This window comes from Herpailurus yagouaroundi, unplaced genomic scaffold (genome assembly GCF_014898765.1).
Source record: "Herpailurus yagouaroundi ecotype Mexico unplaced genomic scaffold, PumYag 246, whole genome shotgun sequence".
NCBI lineage: Eukaryota > Metazoa > Chordata > Mammalia > Carnivora > Felidae > Herpailurus > Herpailurus yagouaroundi.
In genome coordinates this window covers 7,236,998-7,263,764 of record NW_024412463.1, presented here as the reverse complement: position 1 = coordinate 7,263,764, position 26,767 = coordinate 7,236,998, and the positions used below count along the sequence as shown (strand labels likewise).

At 45.8% G+C, this 26,767-nt stretch overlaps 1 protein-coding gene, 1 long non-coding RNA gene and 1 other non-coding gene across 4 annotated transcripts; 1 reads left to right on the top strand and 2 right to left on the bottom strand.

The window, feature by feature from the left end:
- Positions 1-1,954: 1,954 nt before the first annotated feature.
- Positions 1,955-15,121, bottom strand: SPO11 (SPO11 initiator of meiotic double strand breaks). Of its 2 annotated transcripts, none has more exons than XM_040459780.1 (13): positions 14,867-15,121; positions 12,599-12,712; positions 11,234-11,322; positions 10,751-10,817; positions 10,420-10,528; positions 9,782-9,868; positions 9,037-9,073; positions 8,574-8,671; positions 7,030-7,129; positions 6,678-6,715; positions 5,664-5,740; positions 3,122-3,233; positions 1,955-2,623 (listed from the first exon to the last, which is right to left on the bottom strand). In XM_040459780.1, exons 1-13 carry the CDS (start codon positions 14,995-14,997, stop codon positions 2,504-2,506), a joined length of 1,179 nt encoding a protein of 392 aa, XP_040315714.1. In that variant the 5' UTR covers positions 14,998-15,121; the 3' UTR covers positions 1,955-2,503. The 2 variants fall into 2 exon arrangements, with proteins under 2 accessions (XP_040315714.1, XP_040315713.1); XM_040459779.1 differs by having other exon boundaries at positions 8,574-8,683; positions 14,867-15,115.
- Positions 15,122-15,181: 60 nt separating this feature from the next.
- LOC121019949 (uncharacterized) lies at positions 15,182-25,630 on the top strand. Its single transcript, XR_005785825.1, has 3 exons — positions 15,182-15,258; positions 15,704-15,822; positions 24,813-25,630. It is a non-coding gene; the product is annotated as an uncharacterized LOC121019949 (long non-coding RNA).
- On the bottom strand, positions 18,098-18,231 carry LOC121020138 (U4 spliceosomal RNA). The gene has a single exon (XR_005785970.1). It is a non-coding gene; the product is annotated as a U4 spliceosomal RNA (small nuclear RNA).
- Positions 25,631-26,767: the final 1,137 nt, after the last annotated feature.

Sequence of the window (26,767 nt, the reverse complement as noted above, 5' to 3'; positions counted from 1 at the left end):
AGCTTTGAGAGCAACCGTTCTTTTTGGCGCCAATAAACAGGTGTCTACGTCCAACAGTTCAACTGAGATGCTCTCATTAAAGGAAGGAAGTCATAGATGGAAATCCCAGAATGATTTTGCTTATTCTGCAGAAACTGCAATATTCTCTCCTCCCATTTTCTTTTCCCAAATAACTGAAAATTATTTTAAGTAAATTTCCAATCATAAACTTGAAATGACTGTAATTGTCTAAACTGAATGTATCTGCAAGCCCCTTTCAAATTTATTTTCCAACTTTTTTAAAGTTTACTTATTTTGAGAGAGAGAGAGCACGCATGTGCATGTGCAGGGAAAGGGCAGAGGGAAAGGCAGAGAGAGAGAGAGAGAGAGAGAGAGAGAGAGAGAGAGAGAGAGAGAGAATCGCAAGCAGGCTCCGCACTGTTGGTGTGGAGCCCGACATGGGGCTCCACCTCACAAACCGCAAGATCACGACCTGAGCCGACATGAAGAGTTGTCCACTTAATCGACTGAGCCACCCAGGCGCCCCTATTTTCAAACTTTAATTAGACTACTGTAGATGTTTCATTCCTTTCCATTTGATAGTCTATCCGAACAAATCCAGACATCGTGCAGCTTGACCATGTATTTCTAGGTTAGTAATGTTCTCCTTTACACGCCATGTCAAAGTTCAGCGATATGAGATGTAAAGGAAGGAAGTAGGGTATAAATTCAAAGCAAAATTTGTGATTTATAAAAATGTCTTTACAATTTGCGATAGTCTCACAAGTCAATTAGGTAGCCTCACAGAATATTCTCAAAATGAAATACCTGGTTCTGAGGCGACCAGGGAAAATCACATAACTTTTGACATTACAGGCTTGGCATCAGGAGGACCTGACTTGGCCCCCAGCCAACAAGAACTGTGGACCCTCTCCGAGCAGTGTGCATACTCGTGCTCCACACGTGGAGCCCTTCACATGTACTGGTGTCATGATGAGAGCAGGAGCCTCGGAGCCAGACTCTGGCGTTAGGTCCCAGCTCCGCTGCTTAGTAGTTGTGTGACTTTGGGAAAAGCTATTAGCATCTCTGTACCTTTGTTCTCTTATCTGTAAAGTGGGGCTGATAAAAGTACCTAGCTCATAGAGTTTCTGTGAAGATGACGTTAATGTTCAAAAGCACCTAGAAAAATACCTGGTGCGTAAGTGCTATACAAGTACTTAATTTTCTTATTATATTACCTCATTTAATATGTACCAGAACCTCTTGAGTAGGGCCAGCTTCGTGGGTGTGCAGTCACGCGGGCCCCAAGGGCGCTTTAATTCCCTGCTGCTGATAACTTTTGAATGAGGACCCTACAATTACATTTTGCCCTGGGCCCCACATATTCGGTAGCTGGTCCTACTCTTGAGGTAAACAGTGTCACTGTCCCCTCTCTGCCATGTCCTGGCTATGTGTCCCGGGAGAAGCAACATTCCCCGTGTTCTCACCTGTAAACTACAGATGTAATTAACTACAGACCTGACGGGGCTCTTGGAAGCCTTAAGTAAGATCACGTGTAAGCAGTGATCAGCACATGTAAGTTCTCAGAAATGGCATCCACTACTATCATCGATAAAACATCATCACTTGATAAAATCACCAACATTTCTGTTCTCCTACAAATCTATATTCTTGCTTATAATTACAAGCAGTTCTTCAATACAGGGAAAAGCTTGCTGAAAGTAGAGAATAAAGTCATAAAACCCAACTCTGGAAAAATTAAGATAGGGTTAGGAGGGGAGAAGATCAAATCTTTACTGTCACAGAAAGACCTTATTAAAATTCGAGGCTTCTGCAAATCTTGAACATGTTCTATGTTTCATAAACACGGACTAGAGGAGAAGTCAGGGGACTTGATTTGGGGTGAGAACGGATAAAGCCCTGGAGAAATTTTCGAACAAATTATTACTAATAAGAGGCATACTCAGAAACGAAATTAAGTGCTTCGGTCTGCATCAACCCAAATATTTATTCATAATAAATTTTACCACTTTCACAAGTGAATGAATGGGCTACAGCCCCTACACCAGGAAGGAAAAAGAAAAAACAAAACAAAACAAAAAGCAGCTAAAAAGGAAATGCCAGACACTGTGATTCATTTGCAACCTCTCAAATCTAGGTTATTATTTGTTTTGATACTGAAAAGATACTTCGTGCCTTAACATTAGTCATACTGTAGAAAGTAAATAAGGTATTTCTGTAGACCTTGATGACATGTACACATTTTTTTTCAAGTAGAATTTAAAAGTCAAAATAACTTCTACTTTCTTTTATAATTTACTTTAGAACATAAGCTAGAACTCAATCTCTACAGAGAAGGCCAAAACAAAGACTTCTAGAGAAAACTGTTTTGACAAAAAATATAACTAACGTAAAATTATTTTACCTCTACAGAGTTAAGAATATACATTCTTTCCACAACAGTATCTACTACTGAAAACTAATGAAAAGCCTCTTGGAATCACAAGGTATATTCTGATACGTTTTATATCCATCCTCCAAATTTTAATTTGTTAGGTAAGTACACTCTGGAAAGGTAATCTGATGAAAGGAAGGTCAAAGCTTGAATTTCTGCCTTCATTTTAGAGTCCGCCATTATTTCCATCTGCCAATAAAAGTAAAGTACAGCTGTAACAGGGTCCCGTGTGACACTTCTGTTGACTCAAACGAGTAAGTCTAGACTTGTTTTATGCTCCAAAACCGTGGGCAATAGCTTTCGAATCAGCCAGGATATTCCAGAGCTGTCACAGCAAAAAATGTCAGAAGAATACCCAGTATGGCTGTGTGTGATAACTAGGAATGGTCTGGGGTCTTTCTGATTTCTTTCTCTTCTTCCCCCACATCCCCATAAGCTATGGTAAAGCCATAGACAATGGGTATATCACTATGATGAGAATAAATAGATCAGCTCCATCCAGCTGATCTTATCTATTGGCATTCCTAATTCAGTGTTTCAACAACCATTTACCGCCACACAACACCTATGCTAGTTGTTTGTAATATAAAATTTCAAGGAGGATATTTTCAAATTATGTGAATAGCCACTATGGAAGTTAAAGGCAATAAAACATACAACACTTGAACTTTAGAAAAAAAAACCTACTTCTTTTCTCCAAAATGGTTGGCAAGTAACATAAGGTCTTTTCAGGACACTGTCCAGTTTCATCTGGTCCCGTTTTGTCAGTGGAATTAAAGTATCTCTAGGTATATTTAATCTGGAAAAATATATGAAAAAAATCAGCAAAAACAAAGTGTTCCTATAACTTGAAGAACACATATTTGTTTGTATTTATTATACTATTTCAAGAAACTCTAAAATAACAGATAAGCATGTTATTTTAAATTCGGAATCTGGGGGATCAGGCACGTCCTAGACCAGCAAGTATTCGGGTTCACAGTGGAAGTCTGCTCTAAATTGTTTTTCTTCACATCGCACTCACATGACAGTGAGAAGAAGAACACAGACACTGGTTACAGACACTAATGCCAACAGCGCTCACATCAAGCGTGTGGACACCAGTGTGGCTTCCAGAGCACTACAGCCTTGAAGCAGTGAGCTATTTATTTATTTATTTTAATTTTTTTTTTTCAACGTTTATTTATTTTTGGGACAGAGAGAGACAGAGCACGAACAGGGGAGGGGAAGAGAGAGAGGGAGACACAGAATCGGAAACAGGCTCCAGGCTCCGAGCCATCAGCCCAGAGCCCGATGCGGGGCTCGAACTCACGGACCGCGAGATCGTGACCTGGCTGAAGTCGGACGCTTAACCGACTGCGCCACCCAGGCGCCCCGAAGCAGTGAGCTATTTAATGTGTGTGGCCAGCAGCAAGATTCACTGTGGGATCTTAGGCTCCACTGAGCGCTTCGTTCTTTGCCATTCATCGAGAATTTTCTGGGCCAAGGAAGTTAGTCTATCACTCACTTCTTTTCACATGTGTGCACACACACACACACGCGCGCGCGCATATCTAGTTTTAAATTTTCGAGAAGTAGGTTGTAATTTTTTTTCTCGGTGTGTTTTAAAAATAGAACATGAGGAGTCCAGGATTTGTGGTATAGACTAACTTTTGAAGTGACAAATCCTGGATTTCCCAGAAGAGCTCCAGTTTCAAACAGTCGTTTTCAATGTCCCCACAATTATGATCATTTGCCAGTGGCAGCTCCCGGATAGGGTGACAATTTGATTAGAAAGGGGGGCCTAGAGGATTTCCCATGAAGCTGTTTACATAGCTATCACATTTTTCCCCTTACTTCGTTGTACATTGATTTGCAGTGGCTTTGAGGGCACTGATGGAATTTAGGAGACGCAGCTACAGTTTCTGCAAGGCCCTTCACCTTAGTAATTATCAGATCATTTGTCTCGAATTCGTTCGGAAAGCTTTTCATACAGGCAGATCACCCCGAAGGGATTTTGACCATACACGTACACCAAACTGAACAAAACTTTGAGTCACTGGAGCACTACTATTCAAAAATCAAAAACTGAATGTTTTATGCCCTCATTTTTGAAGAAGTGGCAATCACCCAAAACCTGTTCGTGTTCCAAACTTGGGAAATAAGGAGCAGTTGCCAAGGTTTGCTCACTGCTTAAAGAAATCCGATAAACATGTTCTCAGGTTCATTCAGGCCGGCCAATTAAAACAATAAAATATTTTTAAATGTCACATTAAGCAGAGATGAATAAAAGTGATGGTGTCCTATGCTGAGGGACAGGCGGGCTCTTGCTCCCCCGGGAAGACAATTAGCCTATCCAGAGGGCAGTCAACGTCTTAAAAACGTGCATACCCTTTGACCCAGCAATTGCGGGAATCCAGCCTTCGGGAGTAAGGGACCAATTAAAGATGTGGGCAGAGATTCAGTTACAGCAGGCTCCATCAAAGCACTATTTATCAGATTATTTGGAAGCCACCCAAATGTCTGACCATGAGGCACTGGCTGAATAAACACTGGTACATCCAGAATTGGAACTCAGTAATTAGGAGGACATTAAAATGAGGTCACGGAACCGTATTTATCGATACGGAAAAGTGATCTCGTTGTGTTGTCGTGTGAAAAGAGCAGATTACAAAATAACAGGGTATGACCCCATTCTTGTGAAAAAGTGATGGCTATGTACAGAGAGCAATAATAACGTACAGATGCACGAACACCGTTCATCTGTAGGTGATTTTTATCTTGTTACATAATGACATTTTTCCCATAGTGAACATGTTATGTTCAACTCGCCAAAATCGAGGCTCCCAAACTTTAAGTAATCTTAAAATGAGATTTTCTTATGAAATTAAACAATTTACACCTATGGTAAAATGGATTCAGGTGCAACCAATGATGTTGTCAATTATTACCATTTAACTACATGCGATGTCTTATACTTTCTGAGTATAAAAATGCCACAAAATCTCTTAACCATAACGGTAAAACAAAAAATATGTTCCGAGAGTTCAATTAACCAAATTCATTGAAGTTTTAGAAATTGAAACAGACATGGTGACTTTAACTCCTGATTCTCTAACCCTGAGTCACAGTGAACAACATAAAGACGACACATGAAGAGCTTTCCCTCGTAGTGACTTTTTAGGCTCGTTGTTACATATTATGATGAATCATCATTTCAAACACCCTGATTTTACTAAAACCATCTAACCGTTTAATATCAGAAGGGAGGAGACCAAGCCATCTAATAGCTGGAACTGTGAGATTATGGGCTTCAAAAGACATCGCCTAAAATAAAGAACAAAGGTACATTTTTGAGGCTAAAATGCAGAAAGCTAGCATACTTGTTTGTGCAGCCTAATTTTTTACACATTAAGAAAGACGAGTACTAACGACTTCACATGCCCCGAGCCTATGGAACTAAGGAAATCACCAAGAGTTTTGCTAAACTGGGCTTTCAGTGAAGGTTTTAAAACCGCTCTAGTATTTCCACATTGGTTTTATATAAAGTGAAACCATAAATAACCTCTCTGACCTGCATTTATTGTTGTTTGTGGTTCTATATTTTAACATCTTGCTTCACTATCCCTTTTATCTCAGTATGTAGGTCATATACATCAGGGATACTCCACGTGCATACCAGTGGTTCCCAAACTTTATCATGCAACAGAATCACTTGGGGCCCAACCCTAGACATTCCAATTCAGGAGGCCTGGATGGGGACCGAGATACGCATTTCTAGCAAGTTCCCCGGTAATGCTAACACTGCTTGTCTGGGACCGTACATTGAGAACCACTGATATATGGTAGCTGGGGACTCCGGGGGTGGAATTTGGGGATGTTTTCATTTTACCATCTGGTGGGAGTGAAGGGAATGGGCAACGTCAGAATTCAAGGCTGTATATAACTTCCAGAGTCTATTTGGCAATGAGACGTTGTTGTTACGGTGAGGCCCCACAGTCACTAGAACAGGCTGGGAGAGCGGAAGATAGTAATGCCTCTTGCCCACAGCTAATCCCATTCTGTCATCTGTGGTCACATTTGGCATGCCAGAAGCTGGAATCACAGCCACTGAAACAGAATGGCCTCAGACTAGGAGAGTAGCTCCCCTGTACATTTTGGGGGTCCTCAGTTAACAAGGGGCCAATACGTGGATACAACAATCACTCTGATGACTATGAACTACCTCAACAGTAGGAGAGGAAAAATACTTCTCTCTACTCACCATAGATCCATACTTATAGATGCACATTATTTCTATGCCTGTTAAGAGAAAGTTACCTTTACAATTAGTTTCTTTGTATATTGCAGGTTAGATCATCATCAACACTATATGTAACATCTGTAATTCTTATTTTCACAGATACTACCAATAAAAAACTTATGGTTTGGCTTCCTATGGCAAAAATAGCAAGAAATTGCCTCACGTGATTAGAGTCATTAATTTTACTCTAATAACCATATTCTTTTACAATAATCTACGGAAGTGTTCTAAGAGCAGAAGAGCACAACTATGAAGATTGTAAACAGGATTTAGTTAAGACAACTGCTTCCAATCATCCCCAACGATAAGTCACCATGTGGGTCGGCATCCACAAGAGCGAAAACAGGAATGTGAAACGTATCCCACAGCTTCTTGACTAAAAGTCTCGTGTTCAGATCAGGTACCCCCTTTCCCTAAAAGCAAGATTGAAATGACGCAACTTTAGTTCCAGCAGAAGAAAATGACAAAATCTTTTCCTTATTTTATTAATAATTTAAAAGTTAAAAAGTTAGAATACTTTAAATTTCAGGTGGAAGACTGGTGTAGACTGTGAAAAAAATGCAGTCTACACAACAGAGGGAAAAAGGCCCACATACGTTCCTAACTATGACTCTACTATCCCAGTCCAGGGAAATAATCCTAAGGCAACATTTCGGCAGAAACGGGAATGATAACAAGTTCGGACACATATAAAGATGTTCACTGCGGTCTTATTCAAGATGACAAAAACTACCGCAAGTAGCCAAAACAGGTAACAACAGGGACACTGGGAGGCAGCGCTGCACACACCTCACGCTGCCTTAGTCCAGCAGGTGTCATGGATTACACCAGTTTTGGTTTTTTTTTTTTAAGTTGACTCACTTTTGAGAGAGAGAGAGAAAGTGAGCAGGGGAGAGTCAGAGAGAGAGAGAGAGAGAGAGAGAGAAACAGAGAGAATCCCAAGCAGGCTCTGCAGTGTCAGCACAGAGCCCTACACAGGGCTCGAACCCATGAACTCCAAGATCATGACCTGAGCTGAACTCAAGAGTTGAACACTCAACTGACTGAGCCACCCGGGGGGCCCTGATTATACCAGTTCATCAACTTCTCCCACACTACCCTGTAGCAGGAAGCTTACCCCCCTCTGCTAACTGATGCCTGTGACCGCCTGTGTGTCATCTCAACTTCTGCGTATACTTCTGCGTTCTTGGCCGTTTGGGGCGCGTATATACATGTATGCATATATGTGTATATAGAATCAGGCTCCCTTTGATGGAATTAATGCAATTACATGATATGCAAACCCACGGGAGGCATAACAGAGCAGCTCTTGTGCGTTCAGTCCTCTCCTCCCCGAAGCCCCAGTGTTACCATATCACAGTTGACGCCAGTGGTGGTAGGGGAACGGCGAGTAGGTGACTGAGAGCCTGTGTAAACTCGCTGTGATGTTGGAAAATCGCTGGTATGTAAGAATTGGGAGCACCACCTTGATTTCAGTCAGATTTGAGGATGCTTAAATAAACACACTGGGGTGCACCTGCGTGGCTCAGGTCACGATCTCATGGTTGGTGTGTTCCAGCCCCACGTGGGGCTCTGGGCTGACAGCTCAGAGCCCAGAGGCTGCTTCGGAGTCTGTGTCTCCCTCTCTCTCTGCCCCTCCCCCACTCACGCTCTGTCTCTCTCAGAAATAAACATTGAAAAAATCTTAAAAAATGAAAAAAAAATAAACACCTTGGAAATTTTTACTCTACAACCATAAAAGATACACCATATTGCTGACAGAACGTTGAGCAAGCTGCACAGATGTTATAAACCCCTCTGGCCAATCCCTAAAGTAGCGTGCTAGCCTTGGAATTGAGGTCAAGGTAGGTAACATACCGTAACCATAATGCACGGAGACATCCTGTTGCAAAAGTTGTCATCCAGGAGTCGCTGAAAGGTCGCATCTTTTTCCACAATTAACAGAAATTTTGCATCTGTAATTATATCTGTGACATTAAGGCTGATAATTTGAAGGCAGGAGTATTGCAATTTAATCACCAACTAAATAATGATGCCACATAAATCCATTCAAAAGCAGCTATAGATATAGTATTTTCCTTTTTACCCTCAACTATATAGGCCTATTCACATATTTAGATATCTGTCTTTCACATATTTAGATATCTGTCTCTCCTACTAGTTGGGGATCTCCTAAAAGAATCGTAAAGCAGAAACCATGTGTGTTCATCTTGACCACGATAGGGTCTAGCTTGATGGTTACACATTATGAAGGCTTGGTCTATCGAATGAATGAATGAATGCTCTATGAGCTTAACTAGTTTCCCCACTCAAAGGATACTTCGAATACCTTGAATATTAGATGGCACGGCAACAGCCTAAATAACAAAACAAGATAGCTTTTATTTTAAATAAAAAGCAAGTATAACCACATTCAAAAAATTTATCATAGAAGCCCTACATTTTCATTTTCCTCTGGATATACCAGGCATCAGAGGTTTACTCCTCAGAAAAGAAACAGTAGGAAACAGATACACTCCTCAGTAAGAAAACAGACACGCCACTCAAACTACTTCCTTGCAGGTGAGAATCTCTTGGAAGCTTTGTGGAGATCTGGCTTAGGCAGCAGAAAGGGATGAAATTTAAGGCCTCCTTCTCTTAGAGCGCATGAGTGTCATCTTGTGTGTTTCTAGACTGCTGTGCATGCTAGTGCTGTGGGCTTTCTAGGTGCCCAAGCCTAACAAATAGTTTAGCATTAAAGGTATCAATTTCAGAACCAGAAAACTGTGTAAAGATTACATAAAGAATCATGCTAAGATAGCCAAGCTACGTTCTACCTGAAAACAAAGGTACATTTTTTTTTTTAAGGAAAGCGTATCTTTGTTTATTTCACTATGACATTGGACAATTGGCGTATTCTGAAACTATGTAATGTGCAGGCCCAGAAAGCATATGCCTACTCACCATTCAGTTTTATTTGAAAATCTTAAACTCCAAACTACATAAGAAAGCAGGAAATAAAGCACATTTCAAAAACAAAGGATCCGCAAGGGAGTTAAAGCATGTGAAAACATCAATATGCTTACTGTTGTACCACAGGTACAGTGCACTTTGGTCCCGTCTTCCTCGATATACCTTAAGTTGCCAGCAATTAAACCTTTTGACGTGGATGACTGAAAAAATAATAGCCATACTTGAACACTTTTTCACTAACAAATTTTATACTGCTAAGTCAATCCTCATGCTCACCCACCTGACTACATGTGTTTTAGCTCTGACTGGAATTTAAGACGTGAAGGAGAAAATACATAAGGTGTTTAGGCATAAAAAATATTTAGTAATTCACCTGTTTTGGTCCATTCATCCAAGGAAATATACTGAGAGTCGATCATTTAAATTCATAGTGAGAAAAATGTAGTACCAAATAATATCAGAAAAAGGCACAGATTACATTTATTTTTCTATTATAATTTTACACAAACTTTTATTTTTTTAAGTTTATTTACTTATTTTGAGAGGGGGAGGGACAGCGAGAGAGGGAGAGAGAGAATCCCAAACAGGTTCCATGCTGTCAGGACAGAGGCTGACATGGGGCTCGATCCCACAAACAGTGAGATCATGACCTGAGCTGATACCAAGAGCTGGACGCTTAACCAACTGAGCCACCCAGTGCCCCGCAAATCTTCTATTTTAAAAAAAAAGTTTTGTGTTTAATGGTACTTACAATATGTAGACTCATCCTCGGCACTTTTAACATACAAGAAATGTCATTGATAATATTGTCCACAACCGTCTGGTTACCAAAAAGTTGGCTGTCGGTATAATATATGTCTCTATGAAAATTAAATATATATTTTTAATTAGCCATGCTCTCTTTGGAGTATTGGAGTATTATTTGCGGGAAGCTTCAATTGGATGAAACACAACATATAAAGAAAGTAATTTTTTACCCACAGTAGGCTGTGGCTCTTATGTACCATTTCAAAACATAATAGGAGTTAATCTAAACTAACTCTCACATTGTGTCTTAGCAATTTACCAAAACAAGTATTTACCTTTTGGTTGCGTGAGTGTTGCTCTGTACCAATTTATAAATTATGGACAATATTTTAAGAATGAGAGCTGCAAGATAAGATGCAACAAACAAGTTACTCATCATTTCTCTTATTAATTCAAAACATACTGCTATCAAAGATTTCAACTGCCCCCGTCACTATCCATGACATTAAAAAAACTGTCATTCCAAAATAGAAGTATTGAGTACAGAATAATAATTTCCTGAAGCATCAGATAAAATGAATTGCTCTCTGAACAGCAAAACCAAGAGAACACTTTTTCACTGATTCATGTACCTTGTAAATCTATTTGGAAATTATAATCTATTTCCATGGTTATTGACAATGCAAGCTTCGGTAACTCTACTTCAGGTGTAAGGGTGGTCTATGAAAGAACAACTAAAATTATTCAACTAGGAGCAACTGAAACCCAGAAAACAACCAAACTTATTTATTACTAAAAGCTAAGAAAGATTAATTTACCAAACTTTTTAACTGATTTTGGTGAATCACTTTTGATTTTTCTCCTGGTACAATGAGGGACCATCTGAAGACCCACAGAATCTTCAAACCTGTCATTTTGTTGAAAGGTAATAAAATAAAAAAAAATAATTAACTTCTAATCACCAAACACTATACACTTAGTGTCCTCTTCCGCACATAATCTAAATCTTTATTTCTTCTCAGCAGAAGCTTTAGGACAACTTCATTTATAACCTTAGAGAATTCCAGGTGTTAATTAGGTAATTAGCTTTGCGACACACAGAGGTACTAAAATAAAGTGTTTAAAATACGTGAATTAAGTACCTTTAAGTATAATGTGTGTATTTCTTTCCTGGGAAGACATCAACTGTATGTAAGCCATTTTCAAATATTTCACAATTTTATTAGCATTTTTGCTTATTTTGCCCATTTAATAATTTTGCTCAATTTAACAAGTTTTGAAATATTGTGTTCCTGATTTATCCCCAAAGTTACACTAAATGAAATGACAATTTGTGTTAGGTGGTTACACTGAACTGCCAGGCCTGTCCTAAAGGTGGCAGAAGGGCACCAGGCAGATAGGCCAGGTCTCCGCTGCTTCTGGACTCGATGAAACCTCTCTTGCAAAATGATGTAGAATGTGATTCAGAAGTTTATAGTTTGTATTAATTAATGACTGTAAAAGAGCATTCAGTGAGTAAGGGAACCCCAAATTACTTTTATTCTGTTTCTGTAACCCTTATGAGAGCTACCACAGTGCTTTTTGCTATTTAGATTCTACAGGCTGAGCCCCTGAAAAAAAAAAACAAGCTATGTGAGTAGGTCAGAAGGCTTTGACAAAGTTGTTTGCTCATTTTAACCTCTCGGACACATGACTTAGCAGGGGGGAGACCAACCAGGAGGAAGAGCCTCTGAAGTGTGCTCTAGGTTCCAGATACATTTATTTTCATTTCAGTATCAGGATTGGTTGTAGCTCCCCTGAGCAAGCAGTTCACTTTTACAGTATTTTTGCAGAATCCCCCTGGTGGTGTTTCCCCGCTTTGAGTGCTAGAAAAGCTTAGATCCAAGTTTGGAGCCTATTTTTAGCAGGACTGGAAGACTTCATCATATGCGTTTTGACTTCTAGCCTCTTTTGGTGCTTCCTTCATGGCTCCTAGCATTGTTTCCCTTTGCCTTACCTTCCACATCTACTTCTGGTTTAAATGACCTGCCTACGACGTACGTGTTTTTGTAAGCACCCTTAAATCCTTCCAGGAAGGGTAAACGCGGTAAAAAGAATGAAATCGGACTAGAATTCTAACTCGAGTAAATTAAAATAATGACATAGATAACTGTATTTAAAAATTAAAAAGGCAACATGCCCACTTTATATTTTCCCAGCTCGATCTGTTGTCTATTGTGAACACGGGAGCTTTATTTCTTGCCAGGCTGCTGATGACGTCTTGAATAACACTTTCTATAGATGCAAGAACCTCAGAACTGAAACAAGAAACACATTATGATTCAATCTTAATTCTAAATTAGGCCTTTTACAACATGTACCATTCCCCCAGATCAACACTAAAGTAAGTTCTTGTCTCCTTGATTGTTTTTTAAGACTAGGTAATTTCCCCTCTATACCACTCTCTCCCGCTTTTGACATCAGCATTGCATTAAAACAACTGTATGGATAGCGGTTACTTACAGAGAAATTTCATTTGCTTGTAATTTTACTTCCCAAATAGTTACAACTGAACTAAAATCTCTCTTTTAGACAGTGTTAATGACTAGACAATAGAATTTATAAATATATTGTACATCTCGTCATATTAACCTACTTAAATCCAAACTTGTTGGCTTGAAATACTGCTGATAACTGTTTTAATTAAAAATGATGGAATATTGGCTTTGAGTTGAATTTCTTCCCCAAAAAATGCAATGCAAAAACATTCCAAAAGCAATATTTGTTGTAGCACATCGCCCTGATTGATCTCATGCCTTAAATCTGCCCTTTTGAATTTTAGTGATAGAAAGAGAAAAAAGTTTAATCACTACCATGAAAAGACTTGGCAAAACCATTACACCACTTTAGAGCAAAATATTAAGACTTAGCCCAGTTTTCTGTGAGCTGACTTTTAATTTCACAAGCCATCAGCTTCAAAAAAATGTTGTTCGGTTATAAATACCATTAGCGTGCTGCCTAAGAAGGGAGATCAAATTAAATGTAGAAAATGGGCAAAATGTAGAATGTTCTAGTTTCCATAGAAACTTCAGAGCTTGCTTTGAAAATGCACAAATCAGAAAGTAAGTTTCAAAAGAATCAGTATTTTCTAACATGGGGAGAGAAAAACGGACTCACATATCTCATTCATTTTTCCAGTTTGGGGGAAAAAAAAGTTGCAAGATTAACGCTGTGACAAACCTGAAAATACAATTAGATTACTTTACATCGCGACCGTAAACACGGGACTTCCATGCCCTCCTTCCCCTCACCCTCACTTCTCTCCCAAACTCGTTTCATAAAAATTGGTTTGCTTGTAGGTATTCCACTTTTGTTGCTGTTCGTTTTGTTTTGTTCTGTTTTGCTTTTGGTAGTCAGCTTAGTCTTAAAAATATGCCAGTAATTTGTTTAGGCTGAAAAACTTTGCGAGGGGGACCTGGACGGCTCAGTGGGTTAAGACTCTGACTCTTGATTTCGGCTGGGGTGGTAACCTCATGCTTCATGGGATCTACCCGTGCGGTGGGATCTGCGTTGCCAGCGTCGAGCCTGCTCGGGACTCTCTCTCCCTCTCTCTCTGCCCCTCCCCGTCCCCTCAAAACAAGTAAACATCGAAAAACAAAAACAAAACAAACTTTGCCGATAAACCACAAAAGCCGACCTAGGAAAAGAACAACAGAGCACTTTAGGCAAAAACGATCCAGAACATAGTCTCTATAGTTCATTCCAAGTTGAGTAGCTGGAGACGCTCCGTAATGATTTCATCAACACCTCACTCTAACCAACTAAGCCAAGCCGCCAACTGCTTTGATTTTCATTGAGGTGCGAACATCCCCTCCACTTCTAAGTTAAGTAAATCCTTGTCGTAGCGTAAACACCTTCTCGTTCACTTTGCTAAAACCCCCTAATTGAGCGGCAACTCCCAACATTCATGTTCCCTTTCTCTTCCCCACCCCCACCCCCCCCCCCACAAACCTGAAAGCTTTTTAGGTTAAAATGCTCTCCAAAAAAAAAAAAAAAAATTTTTTTTTTTTCCTAACAAAGACAAAGCCAAAGTTTAGGTCAGCCTAAACTCCTCGACTGCAGAGAATCTTAGGAAACCTGCGAGCCTAGCTGTGGGGACGCTCCTGGAACATTCTAGATGGCGAACATTCTAGAAAACAAGGGGGGGAGGGGCTCTGTCACGAGGCTTTTTGAGTTCAAAATGAGACCTGAGAGCGGAGGAGATGGAGCGCTGCCGAAGGACTTCTGTCAGGGTTCATGGGTGGCCTGTGAAGGAGGTCGTCCTGCGACCTCAACATCTCAAGGGAGAAGGGAAGGGGCACCAGCCACGTCCCTCCGGAGCGCCTCACGCCCCCACCCCGGGGCGACTGGGGACCCCCGGGGACCCCGCTGCTAACCGCCCGGCCTGCGCGCCCCGCAAGGAGCCCTTCTACCTCGAGGCCAGGCGCGTTCCCCCGTCCGCGGGCTCCCCACCGCCTCTCCTCAGGGCGGCCAGCAGCGAAGCCCTGTGTTGGTCCAAAACCTCGAAGAACGAGGCCTCAGGCCCCACCGGCGCAAACGCCATGGGGGTCGACAGCGACAGGAAGCGCCAAGCGCAGAGAACCCCACCAGCGCCCGCGACGGCCCTCCCTGGTGCTTGCTGCGCATGCTCCCTGGAGGCGCGTGCCGTTGGTTGGCTTTCTGACTGGGGCTGCGCATGCGCACTGCCCGGGCAGGCGTGTAACGACTCTCGCATGCGCATAATGACTCTCACGGAGTTGAATTCGCAGGCGAGCAGGGCTCGTTCGGGTGCGGTCCCACCTCGGGAGGCAAAGTGATGGGCCCGGTAGGGACCCGTGTTTGGACTGTTGGACCCGGTTTTCCTTGAAATGGATTTATGGGTTATTTGGGGGGAGGGTGGTATCTAGGGAAAATCGTACCAGCAGTTTTTCATTAAAAGAAATAGTTCTGGTGATCCACCTGTACACCAGATGCAGTGCTAGGCACTGGGTTCAGCTGTGATCAGGGCAAACAAATCTCCTGGCCTTACTAACATTCATAGAGCAGCCTCTTTCTTAATTCTCCTAACCATCCCAGGAGGTTCCTGATGTGGTCATGGCGCTTTAGCAGGCGAGGAGGGAGTGAGGTTCACAGCTCAGTCGGGCTACGGTAACATCCCAGCTCGATCACTTACAAGGATCGCCAGGTTTAGCAAATTGAAATACAGGACGCTCCGTTAAATTTGAATTTCAGATAAACAACAAATACTTTTTTTTTTTTTTTTTTTAAAGGATAACTAGGTCCCATGCCATCTTTGGGACATACTCTTACTAGAAGGTTTCCGACATTCAGTATTTCATCTAGCAATCCTCACATTGGACCACACCCTTGCCTGGCAGATTGGAGATTGGTGAGTTGTGTTTCCCCCCCCCCCCCCCACCCCCCACCCTCTCTTGAAACCTTTGAGCAGAAGGACTCTTGATTCAGGGGGAACGGTGCCTTTGAGAGAGGACAATGGGGAGAGACCCTAAAGCAAGGTAGGTCCCAGGCCTCTGGGGGCCTGGTCCTACGTGGATGGGAGCCTGAGGGCTTTGCCACGGAAGAGCCACCTGACCGCAGGGCCGCTCCAGAAAACACTTTATTCCCTCACTTGCTGGGTATTTGATAGTTTTGAAACTAAAACTGCTTTGCTGTCAGAAATGACAATGAACCCCCTCTGTTCATAATGGGCACTGAACTGAGGGCCTTTGTTATTCTTATTATCACAAATACTTACTGCCTGCCCTGAGCTAGGAATTGTCGGGAACTGAGGACACTGCTGTGAACAAGGCAGGCAGAGTCCTTACCCTTTGGGAGCTCACCATCTAAGGAGAGGATAAATAAGTGAACGCTTGAGTAATCAAGTCGGCAGGGTGCCTTTAAATCAACAACGCTAAGGGGTGCCTGGGTGGCGCAGTCGGTTAAGCGTCCGACTTCAGCCAGGTCACGATCTCGCGGTCCGTGAGTTCGAGCCCCGCGTCGGGCTCTGGGCTGATGGCTCAGAGCCTGGAGCCTGTTTCCGATTCTGTGTCTCCCTCTCTCTCTGCCCCTCCCCCATTCATGCTCTGTCTCTCTCTGTCCCAAAAATAAATAAATGTTGAAAAAAAAAATTTAAATAAAATCAACAACGCTAAGAGGTAAAAATAATTACCCCCATTTCACCGGGGAAGAAACCGAGGCTTGGGGAGCCATCAGTTTGTGCAAGATTGCACTCTGGTATGTAACAGGGGTGAGAGCGAAATCGTGACCTCGAATTCAAGCTTTTTATCATGGGGACAGGAGGCACCACTACAGGTCTGGCTGGGGAATGTGTAGTGTAATTTGTAGAGGCTTCTCTGATGATAGAATTACCCCGCTGGCCTCAGTTTTCTCCACTTTGAGATGAGGGCAGTGCCACAGGTGGGCTCTAATTTATCATCCCCAAACGAGGAAGAAACAAAAGGCCTTTGAAGGGAGAGGGCAAGTCAGTGACACCAGCTAGGCTTGTCTGCTGGGAAGTGCCTCTCTCCTGGGACTAGAACCGTCTGTCCAGCTGTCTCTGGCTCTCGTGAGGACAGGCCGTTCTGTATCACAGAGCGCTAGGCTCAGCCAGGAGCCGGCGGCCTCACCAGATCTATGGAAAGTCCTGAGCTGGGCAGGGGCACGGGGAGGGGAGGGGATCGACACGGAGAAGGGAACAACCCATACTAAACTTGGCATTCCTGCGGGGAGAAACCACAAGGGGCAGACTTGAAAGGCCTCGCTGTGTTCCCACCGCGGCAGACCAAAGCGGGAGGCGTTAGCTGTCTTTGCAGGAGGCTTTCAGGTATCCGGCCTGCACTCGGGCGACTTGCCCTGTGCCCACCACCTCCACATCAAAGTCACCTAGCCCAGCCCCGGGGCCCTGCGAGGAAACCGGAAAAACAGATTCCGCCCCTAGCAACGGATCGCAAATGAAACCGGGCAAATGCCCTTTGCGCGTTGCGGGGCAGTCTTGGTATGGGGTTCTGCCTACCTGCTGGCCAGCTGTGCTCGGCGCAGGGACAGAGAAGGGTCACAAAGCCGCACTCAAGCCGCTCTTGGGAAAATGAAAAGCTTTCCCCCTACACCCTACTAGTGGGCCTTTCCTCCGAACCCAACCTGACATCCGGAAGCTTGTCTGAGGGCCAGAACCCCCGAGTGGGCTGGAAAGGAGCATTATTTAAGTCAGGCACAATGATTGTAGGGAAGGATGGGGACTGGACAGGAGACGATGCCCCACTTGTTACGTTTAAGCAAGGTGGCTGCTTCAGCAGCTCTAAGTGGATTTTAACATCATGTAGAGTGTTGAGGAAAAAAAAAGTAAATTCCACAATAATGTCTTTATTTGGGGGGCTTTATCAGGTGTTTTTATTTTGTATGTATGGGTTTTTTTTCGCTTTTAAAAAAATTATAAGAAGGATATATGCTTTTCATAAAATATTTACATAATTCAGAAATTACAAAATGAGAAGGGTTTTCTTTTTTTCATTAATTTTTTTTTTTTAACGTTTATTTATTTTTGAGACAGACAGAGCATGAACGGGGGAGGGTCAGAGAGAGAGAGGGAGGCACAGAATCTGAAACAGGCTCCGGGCTCCGAGCTGTCAGCACAGAGCCCGACGCGGGGCTCGAACTCACGAACCGTGAGATCATGACCTGAGCCGAAGTCGGACGCTTAACCGACTGAGCCACCCAGGCGTCCCTGAGAAGGGTTTTCAATTAGCAATAATTGTGCCTCAGATAAACCTCGTTGGCTACAATACTGCCCCCGCGCAGAGCCTGAAGGTATGAGATGAAAGTGAAAGGAAGCCCCTCTCCCAGCATCTACTCACTGCAGTACCTTCATTTGTCCTACTCGGCACTCTGCCCTCCTCCAGACCCTGGAAGGATTCCTTCTCGCCCCGGGGCCTTTGCACATGCTCTCTAGCAGTTTGGAATGTTTTGTCTTCTTTCTCTCCTACTCTCCGCCCTCCCTCCCCTAAAGCCAGCTTTGCTAATTCTCCTGTATCCTTCAGATCTCCGTCTGGATCTCCCTGGACCACCCCCAAGTCTTGACCCTTGGTGCCCCCTGTCTCCACATGCCTGCATTCCTCTACCCTGTCAACCCCAGGGACTGAGCTCATCCGGCACCCCACAGTTCCACTGTGCCTGGCACACAGAAGGCACTCCGCAGTATTTGTGGAGCGAATGAATGAATGACCCCTTGCGGGATTCTGTCTGTTATCTACTTGTAGTATTTCTGTACATCTTTCTGCACATGCCCACATAAGCATCGTTTTTTATATGAATAAGACCCTACATTCTCCTGGGATTCTGCCACTGGCCATAATAATAACTGCGGTTTGCTGATGCTCAGACCCTGAGCCGAACTCCATGCACGAAATCTCATTTACCGCCTTTCATTGTATGGGGAGAAAGTCGAGGCTCAAAGAAGTACAATCCGAACTCCTGGCTTCACAGAGGCATCTGGCAAAGCTCTGATCCGACGAGAACAGTGTCTGTGCTGTGAGCTACTATATGCTAGTGCCTCAAAGTCAAGGTAATTTGGTGCTGATGAACGGATCCGTTCATTTTTCGTAGGCAGGGTGATTCTAGAACAGGATATATGATGTCAAGCCGATCAATACAAGGAAGATGATGCAAATAAGATCAGCAAAATATTCGTGAGCATGTGGGTTATCTTACTGATGAAGGCCTGGAAGTTGTTTGTTTGAGAAAGAGAGTGTGCTGTAATATGTACCCCCAGGGACCCAGCATGAGCTCCTGTGACTCTGGCCAAACCTTTCCATCTACGTCCACCCCCTTCCCAACCCTACCTCCAGATTCTTTGGAAGCAAATCCTAGGCATCGTATTATTTCATCTTCAGTATTTGAATGCGCATCTCTAAAAAATAAGGACTCTTTTAAAAATAACTAGAATCTGGGTTGACTGGGTGGCTCAGTTGGTTAAGCATCTGACTTCTGCTCAGGTCACGGTCTCATGGTTCGTGGGTTCGAGCCCCGCGTCGGGCTCTGTGCCGACAGCTCGGAGCCTGCAGCCTGCTTCAGATTCTGTGTCTCCTTCTCTCCCTGGCCCTCCCCCGCTGAAGTGCACTGGCTCTCTCCCTCTCTCTCTCTTTTTCTCTCTGTCTCAAAAATAATAAATAAACATTTAAAAACTAAAAAAAATAATCATAATCCCATTTTCATACCAAGAAGAACATATTTTACAATCATCCTTTAATACTTCCTAATATTCTGTCACTGCTAAAATGTCCCCAGTTACTCCACGAATTGTTTTTATAGTTTCTTCTCATCAAGGTGCAGATAAGGCCCATCCCTTCATGGCTGTTGGCTGATACAGCTCTTAAATTTCCTTAATTCTACACCTTCCCCCCACCCTTTTCCTTCCCTGCCATTTATTTGTTGAAGATACCGAGTCATTTGTCCCAGAGAGTTTCACGCAATTAATAGTTTGTGGATCACACCCCTGTGGTGTCATTTAACATGTTTTTCTGTCCCTGGTATTTCCTGTAAGTTGGAAATTAGATTTAGGGGCTTGACTGGTCTTGCTTGGACCTTCCTTTCCTTCCTTCCTTCCTTCCTTCCTTCCTTCCTTCCTTCCTTCCTTCCTCCCTTCCCTCCCTTCTTCCTTCCTTCCCTGTATATATCATAGGTAGTTTGAAATGTGTATATTTTACTATATTTCACTCCACTATAACCTCCTAGGCCCTCTATGGCTGGAGCTTCCAGGTTGAGAAGCTCAGAGCTGGCCTGAGCCTCTCATTAACAGAAAGAGAAGCCCAGCCCAGGAGGCAAAGTCACGCTCAGCAAAAACCCTGCAGGGTTCAGAATCCCTCCACAGAAGACCAACCCAGAGGAGGAGATCCAGGGAGCGATTTTGCAGCCACAGTTTCCCTCCACTTCATGGAAGCGTCCTATGGATTTGCAGGGAAGGCTCTGCAACCTGGCTCCCTCCTGGCTTGCCAGCTCGCAGAGTGGCTTCTGGCCACGACCCAGCCTGACTCATCCTCTCTGCTTTTTATTTCTTTCTGCCTCACACCCCAACTGGGCTGCTAATCACTCCCCTCCACCCACTAGTGTGTGTGTGTGTGTGTGTGTGTGTGTGTGTGTGTGTGTGTCGGAATTGCTGTAGCCATGGCCTAGAGACACCCCACCACAACTGTTTCCCAGCCCTCCTCCATCCTCTAGTCTCTGCTTCATTTGAAAAATCAGTTGACACTAAACAGCGCCTTGCTTTGATTTAAGGAGACTTAAAAAAATTTTTAAAGTAGTTCTCATCGTCCCTCTCTGCCACTCCTTTTTCTTCTTTTATTGTTTGTGTTTCATTCTAAAGCCCTCTTGGCAACTGGTTTTGACAGAAAGAGAGCTTTTACCAAAGACCAGAAGGCACATTCAGTGCCCAAAACCAAGGTGATAAAACTCCTAAGGTGTTTTCTCCTCCAGCTCCCTCTTTACTACGCCCAAGTCCATACCAGAGGGCTTCCGGATTTACATATTGACCTGGATCATCACACACACACAGACAAGCGCCTCCCTGGTGCCCGGGGCCCTTCTTGACACGAAGATTACAAAGAGGAAGATCCCTGGGGCACCTGTGTGGCTCAGCCCGTCGGGCGTCCAAGTCCGACTTCAGCTCAGGTCATGATCTCATGGTTTGTGAGTTCGAGCCCCGCGTCAGGCCTTGTGCTGACAGCTCAGAGCCTGGAGCCTGCTTCGGATTCTGCGTCTCCCTCTCTCTCTGCCCCTCCCCTGCTCACGCTCGGTCTCCCTCTCTCAAAAATAAACATTTAAAAAAATTAAAAAAAAAAAAAAGCACGATCACCAAGTGCCATGCACATGTTGCTGGTATTTTGGTGGGGAAGACAGATCTTAAAGAGAAAAACGAACACACGACATAGAGTCGGTAATGCTGTGTTGCCTGGAAAAGAAATGCCAGTGTTTGGACAGGAAAGAGTGAAGACGTGAACACAGAGAAGTTGAATACTAAGGAAGGGCCAGCCGCAGGCTGGGGGGAGCAGCACACACCAAGCCCCTTGGGACAGATGGGATCAGAGAGCAAGGCAATGTTGGTGGAGGGGGAGAAGGACAGGAAGGTGGTGGAGAGGAGGGGCCAGACCATCAGAGGCCTGTCCGCCAGCAGGAGGAGTTGGGACTTTGCTATAAGGCAACGATTCCAACTGGGGCAATTTGCTTCCACGGGACATTTGGCAATGTTGGGAGGTGTTTTTGGCTGTCACAACCTGGGGGGGGGGGGTTGCTACTGGCGTATGGTAGGAAGAGGGTGGCGTTAAACATCCTGCAGGGCACAGGGCAGCCCCCACAGCAGAGAATGAACCTGTCCCTGATGTTAATAGTGCCAAGGCTGAGAAAGCCTGCTGGAAAGGCAGGCGGAGGTCATCAGAGGGTTTAGAGCAAGGGAATGACATAAACTGAATCAAGAAGGGAGAATGGATCCCGGGGAGTGAGGGTGGAGGCAGCCGGACCGGGGATAGGAATTGCATCTGTGCAGGCGAGAGGTTCTCCTGGACCAGAACGCTGTCCTCCAAGGTGGAGGGAAGGCACAGGCTTGGGGATGCTTTTCAATCAAAGAAAGCCACGGTCACACATGTTTTGGAAATGCTGCATACTCCACCAAGGTAGCAGTCTGGCGTGAATCCCACAGCGAGATTGGTTGGGTTCAAACCTTGGCCTTGCCACCTGCTCAGGCTGTGTGCTCTTGAGTAAGTGTCTCAACCTCTCTGTGCTTCAGTTTTTTCCACTTCTAAAATAAGAATAAGAATAGTACCTACCTCCCAGGGTAGATTGTTAGTATGTGGGTTGATTTGTTAGTATGTGTAAATGAGTTCGTATACGCCTGGCACATCGTGGACACTGGACAGACTTTACCTGTTATTCGAGTGCATCCCCATTAAGGGTGCCACCACGTGTGTCTACAAGTGCAAGGCTGTGCATAAAAATCTTACTGAACCTGTATAACCCGCATTTGCCAAACTTCCGTTTTTCGCGCCTCTTCCTCGGTGACACGCAGAAAACCAGATATCCGTAGAACATTTTAAAATCTGTAGAAACTTTTAAAACCAGCTATCCTGAGATGTAAGTCACCCGGCATGAAATCCACCCTCCCAAAGTTCACAGGGTGCGTTCACAGAGCTGTGCAGCCATCGTCCCGATCTACTTGGAGAACGTTTTCGTGTCCCTCCACCCGCCCCCCAAGAAACCCCGTTAGTCGCTTCTCTCTCGTTTGCCCCCGGCAGCCTTCCGTCTTTATAGATCTGCGTGTTCTGGACAATTCACACAAATGCAACCCTACAACAAGGGGCCTTGTGTGACTGGCTTCCTTCACTCAGCGTGTTTTCAAGGTTCGTCTACGTGTATCTGTGGTTATTCTTTTTCCTGGCCAAGTAAATATCCCACTGTACGGAGAGCACCATTTTCGTTTGCCTGTTCCTTACTTGGTGGGCGTTTAGGTGGTTTCCACCTTTAGGCATGACGTCGCCACGAACATTCCCGTACAGGTTTTCACAGGGATGTATGTTTGCATCGCTCTTGGGTCCAGACCTCGGACTGAAGTGGCTGGTGCGTGTGCGGCATTTTGCGGAAGAGGGCACTCTCGGAGATGGGTAGGTGTCGTCACTTTTGTCTGCTCTGCCAATTTCCTTCCTCCTCTTTCCTTCCTGCGCCCCCTCCCCCCACTCCCCTCAACCGCCTCCACTCTCTTCACCATCCCGGGTGCAGGTCAGCATTTTGCCACTTCCCAGATGTGTGGTCTTGAGCAAGAGGTGTGCACTTCGCTAAGCCTCCGTTTTCTCCTCCGTAAAGTGGGAATCTGACGAAAGGAGGCGGTTTGTGGAAAGCGCTTGCTCTGGTGTCTGAAGCCGGTATTGTGAGACTTACTGAGAGAAGTTTCCTACCTTGTAGACGTGGTTGCAAACGTGTAAAGGGTTCCTGGGCTTGTCTCTGAACAGGACACGGGACGTGCACGTCCTCACCTCTGCCAGCTTTTGCCAAACGAATCTCTGAAGTGACCACCCCGATGTCACTCCCCTCCTTGTCCGTGTCCTTGTCTTTTTTCCTTTTGCCTTTCGCAGGGTGTGAAAAGGTGTGACTTTACGATTTTGACTTGGGTGCCTGCCTCTTCCCTGGGACTGTTTAGCACCTGCAGACACCCTGTGAGGCAGGCGCTGATCTCCTCCCCATCCTGCAGATGAGGAAACCAGCTTTGAGAGGTGAAGGGCTGGCCCGCGAGTTTGGAGCTCGGGCGGTCTGGCTCCGATGCCTGGGCTCCCTGCCTCCGCTTCACTGGGCCTCCTGTGGAGCCCGGCGCTGGCAGATAAACACGAGCGAGACCTCGCGGTGACTAAGACCATTAAGAAATCTAAGAAACATGTGCATCCTTTCATTCGACAAATATTTATTGAGCATTTACTCGGTGCCAGGCTCTGCAAACAAAATAAAGTCCCTGTCGCCAGGGCTGGCAGTCCAGCGGGGGAGGGAGAGAGAATAAATCTGTACCGTCACGTAAGCTCTGCGAAGAAAAACAAAGCAGCGTTAAGGAAGCTGGAGAGGGAGAGGGGCGCTGATTCTGTCGGGAGGTCGAGGAAGTCTCGTCAAGGAGGTAGCATTTGTGCAGAAACACGATGAAGTGGGTCGTGAACCACACGGGCACCGGCCGGGAGAGCTGTTTGGGGGGAGGGGATAGCACATTCAGGCTTCGAAGGAGAACGCGGTTGGGATGTTCAAGGAGTTCGAGAATCCTCCAGCTGACCTCCCAAGATCCCCGCCCTCTGCTTATTCATCCAAACATGAATCTGGGTGCTGCCGTGCGCGGACTTTGTATTTGTAATTAAAGCCCCAAGTCAGTTGACCTTGGGATACAGAGGTAAGATGGGCACATCTGACCTCGTCAGGGGAGCCCCTCGGAGGCAGAAAGTCGGCCCTCTGCGGCTGGAGGCCGGAGGAAATGTCAGAGGGCCTGGAAGCCGAGAGGATTTGATGTGCTGTGGCTGGCTGAGGTACAGGGGACCGTGACATGGTGGCCTCTGGGAGCTGGGAGCTTCCCCGGGGCTGAAAGCCGCCAAGGAGATGGGGGCTGCAGTCCTGCAACCACGAGGAACAGATTCTGCCAATGACAGGAATGAGCTTGGTGGGGCGCCTGGGGGGCTCAGTCGGTTAAGCGTCCGGCTTTTGATTTTGACTCAGGCCATGATCTCACCGTTCACGAGTTTGAGCCCCGTGTCGGGCTCTGTGCTGACAGCTTGGAGGTTCCTTGGGATTCTCTCTCCCACTTTACCCCTTCCCTGCTCAAGCTCACACACACACTCTCAAAGTAACTAAATAAACTTTTTTTTTTTTTTAAAGGAATGAGCTTGTAAGAGAACCCTCAGCTCCAGGAGAGAGTGCAGCTGGCCAACACCTTCCCTGCAGCCTGAGCGAAGGACCAGCCACGCTGTGCCGCACTTCCAAGCCACACAACCGTGAGCTCGTAAAAAGGTGTTGTTTTAAGCTCCTGAATTTGAGTCGTTCGTCACGTGGCACAGAAAACGGATATAGAGGTCGTGTAACTACCACCGGGTGAAGCCCGGGAGGTAACAGGCCAGACCCTGCAGGGCCATCGGCCGCGGGGAGGACTTTGCATTTGTGCTGAGGGACCCAGAAAACCACGCCAAGTGTGTAACTCTCACATCCTCGCCCTCTGTTCCCCCTCGCCCTTCTCTCATTTTCCGTCCTGCCCGGTTTTCATTCCATCGCCACCCCCTACCTCCTTATATCTGTCTACCGAGGTGTGTGTTTGCGGATCTCCGGGGGCACTGTTGATTGTGAGTGACGGGAAATCTCACAAATTACTTAACCCCCAAATCCGGGACTTCAGGAATGGCTGGATCCAGGAGCTCAAGGATTACTTTCAGAAGTCTGCGTCTTTCCCTCCCTCTACCTTGCTGTCTTCTGCCTTGTCTTCTGCCTCACCTTCATTCTCTGGTAGGCCCTCCCCACATGGTGGCTGAGATGACCACCAGCAGTTGGGAGTCGAAGCCTGTCATTTTAACAATCCAGTCAGAGACCCCACCTTTCCACATGGCTCCCCTAAGAGTCCTGGGATGACCCGGAAAGGAGCAGCTTGGGTCACATGACCGATGCAGAACCAATCACAAAGGGCGGGGGAAGGGTCACTGCAGAGGGGAGGCCTCAGCCCCATACCTGTTCCTGGATGTGGGGCTGGGGGGTGGGGTGCGGGCTGGGGAGCAAGGGGCCTGCAGGGCTACCTTGAAAGCCCCCGGACTGAGAAAGGGGAGGGATGGTCCTTTGGGGCCTTTCCGGGGGGTCACTGGGGTGCTGTGGATAGGGAAAGGGGGGGGGGGGGAGACGCTGGTGGGGCAGAGCCAGCACCCAGCACCCACTGGCGCCCAGCTCCGCCCACGTCTCGGGCGCCGCGGGGGCCCGGGTGCCGTGGGCGATACGGCTTCTGCAGGGAGACTCCAGCCCACCCTGTGTTCGCTCCCGCTCCGGTCGTGGGGCCCTCGCTTCCCCCCTCGTTATCTCTGCATCCTATTAGATCCTGGCACAGGCAGCGGGCGGAGGTGGAAACGCCACACCAGCCTGCCTTTGCCCCGGTTGTTTACTGGGGAAATAAATAGAAAAAGAAACTCGGCAGAACAGATGCTTGGACCGACGCAGAGGCCCTGGGAGGCTCGCGGTGGAGTCGTCTTCATAAACAGACGCCGAGAGGAGCAGCCCGGAAAGTCTGTCCAAGCTCCAAACAAACGAGGACCCGGAGCCAAGCGTGAGGCCAGCCGGAAGGTCCCAGCCAGGGAGGGAGAGCCCTGGGGTGGTGGTGGTCCAACAGGACGCCCAGCCCTTTGCTCGCGAGTGGGGGCGGGGAGGGGGGGAGGGGTGCCAACATCGGTATCTTCCGCTTGCTGCTTTTTAAAGGCAGTGTTGGAAAGAGGGCTGTGAGGACAGGTGTGCTGGTTGGCTCCGAGACCCTCCCCTCCCCAGACACCGGCATGCACTGTGCTTGGCCTGACAGTGGCCTGTGAGGACCTGATGGGTGCCCCTCCCCCTGCCCCCCAACCCCATTCTGCTGCTGCAGCTACACCAGCCGCCAGGGCCTCCTTGGCTGTTCCGGAAATACACCAGTTCGCTCCTGCCTCAGGGCCCTTGCACCTGCTGCTCCCCACCCCCACCCCCAGCAACACTCTTCCCACACACTGTCCTGCGCCTTGCTCCCTCACTTCCTTTAAGCTTCTGCCCTCTTAAGTCATAGGACTTTGGATGAGGCTTAGTTATGCGGCAGTTAGCAACCCCAGACCCTCCAA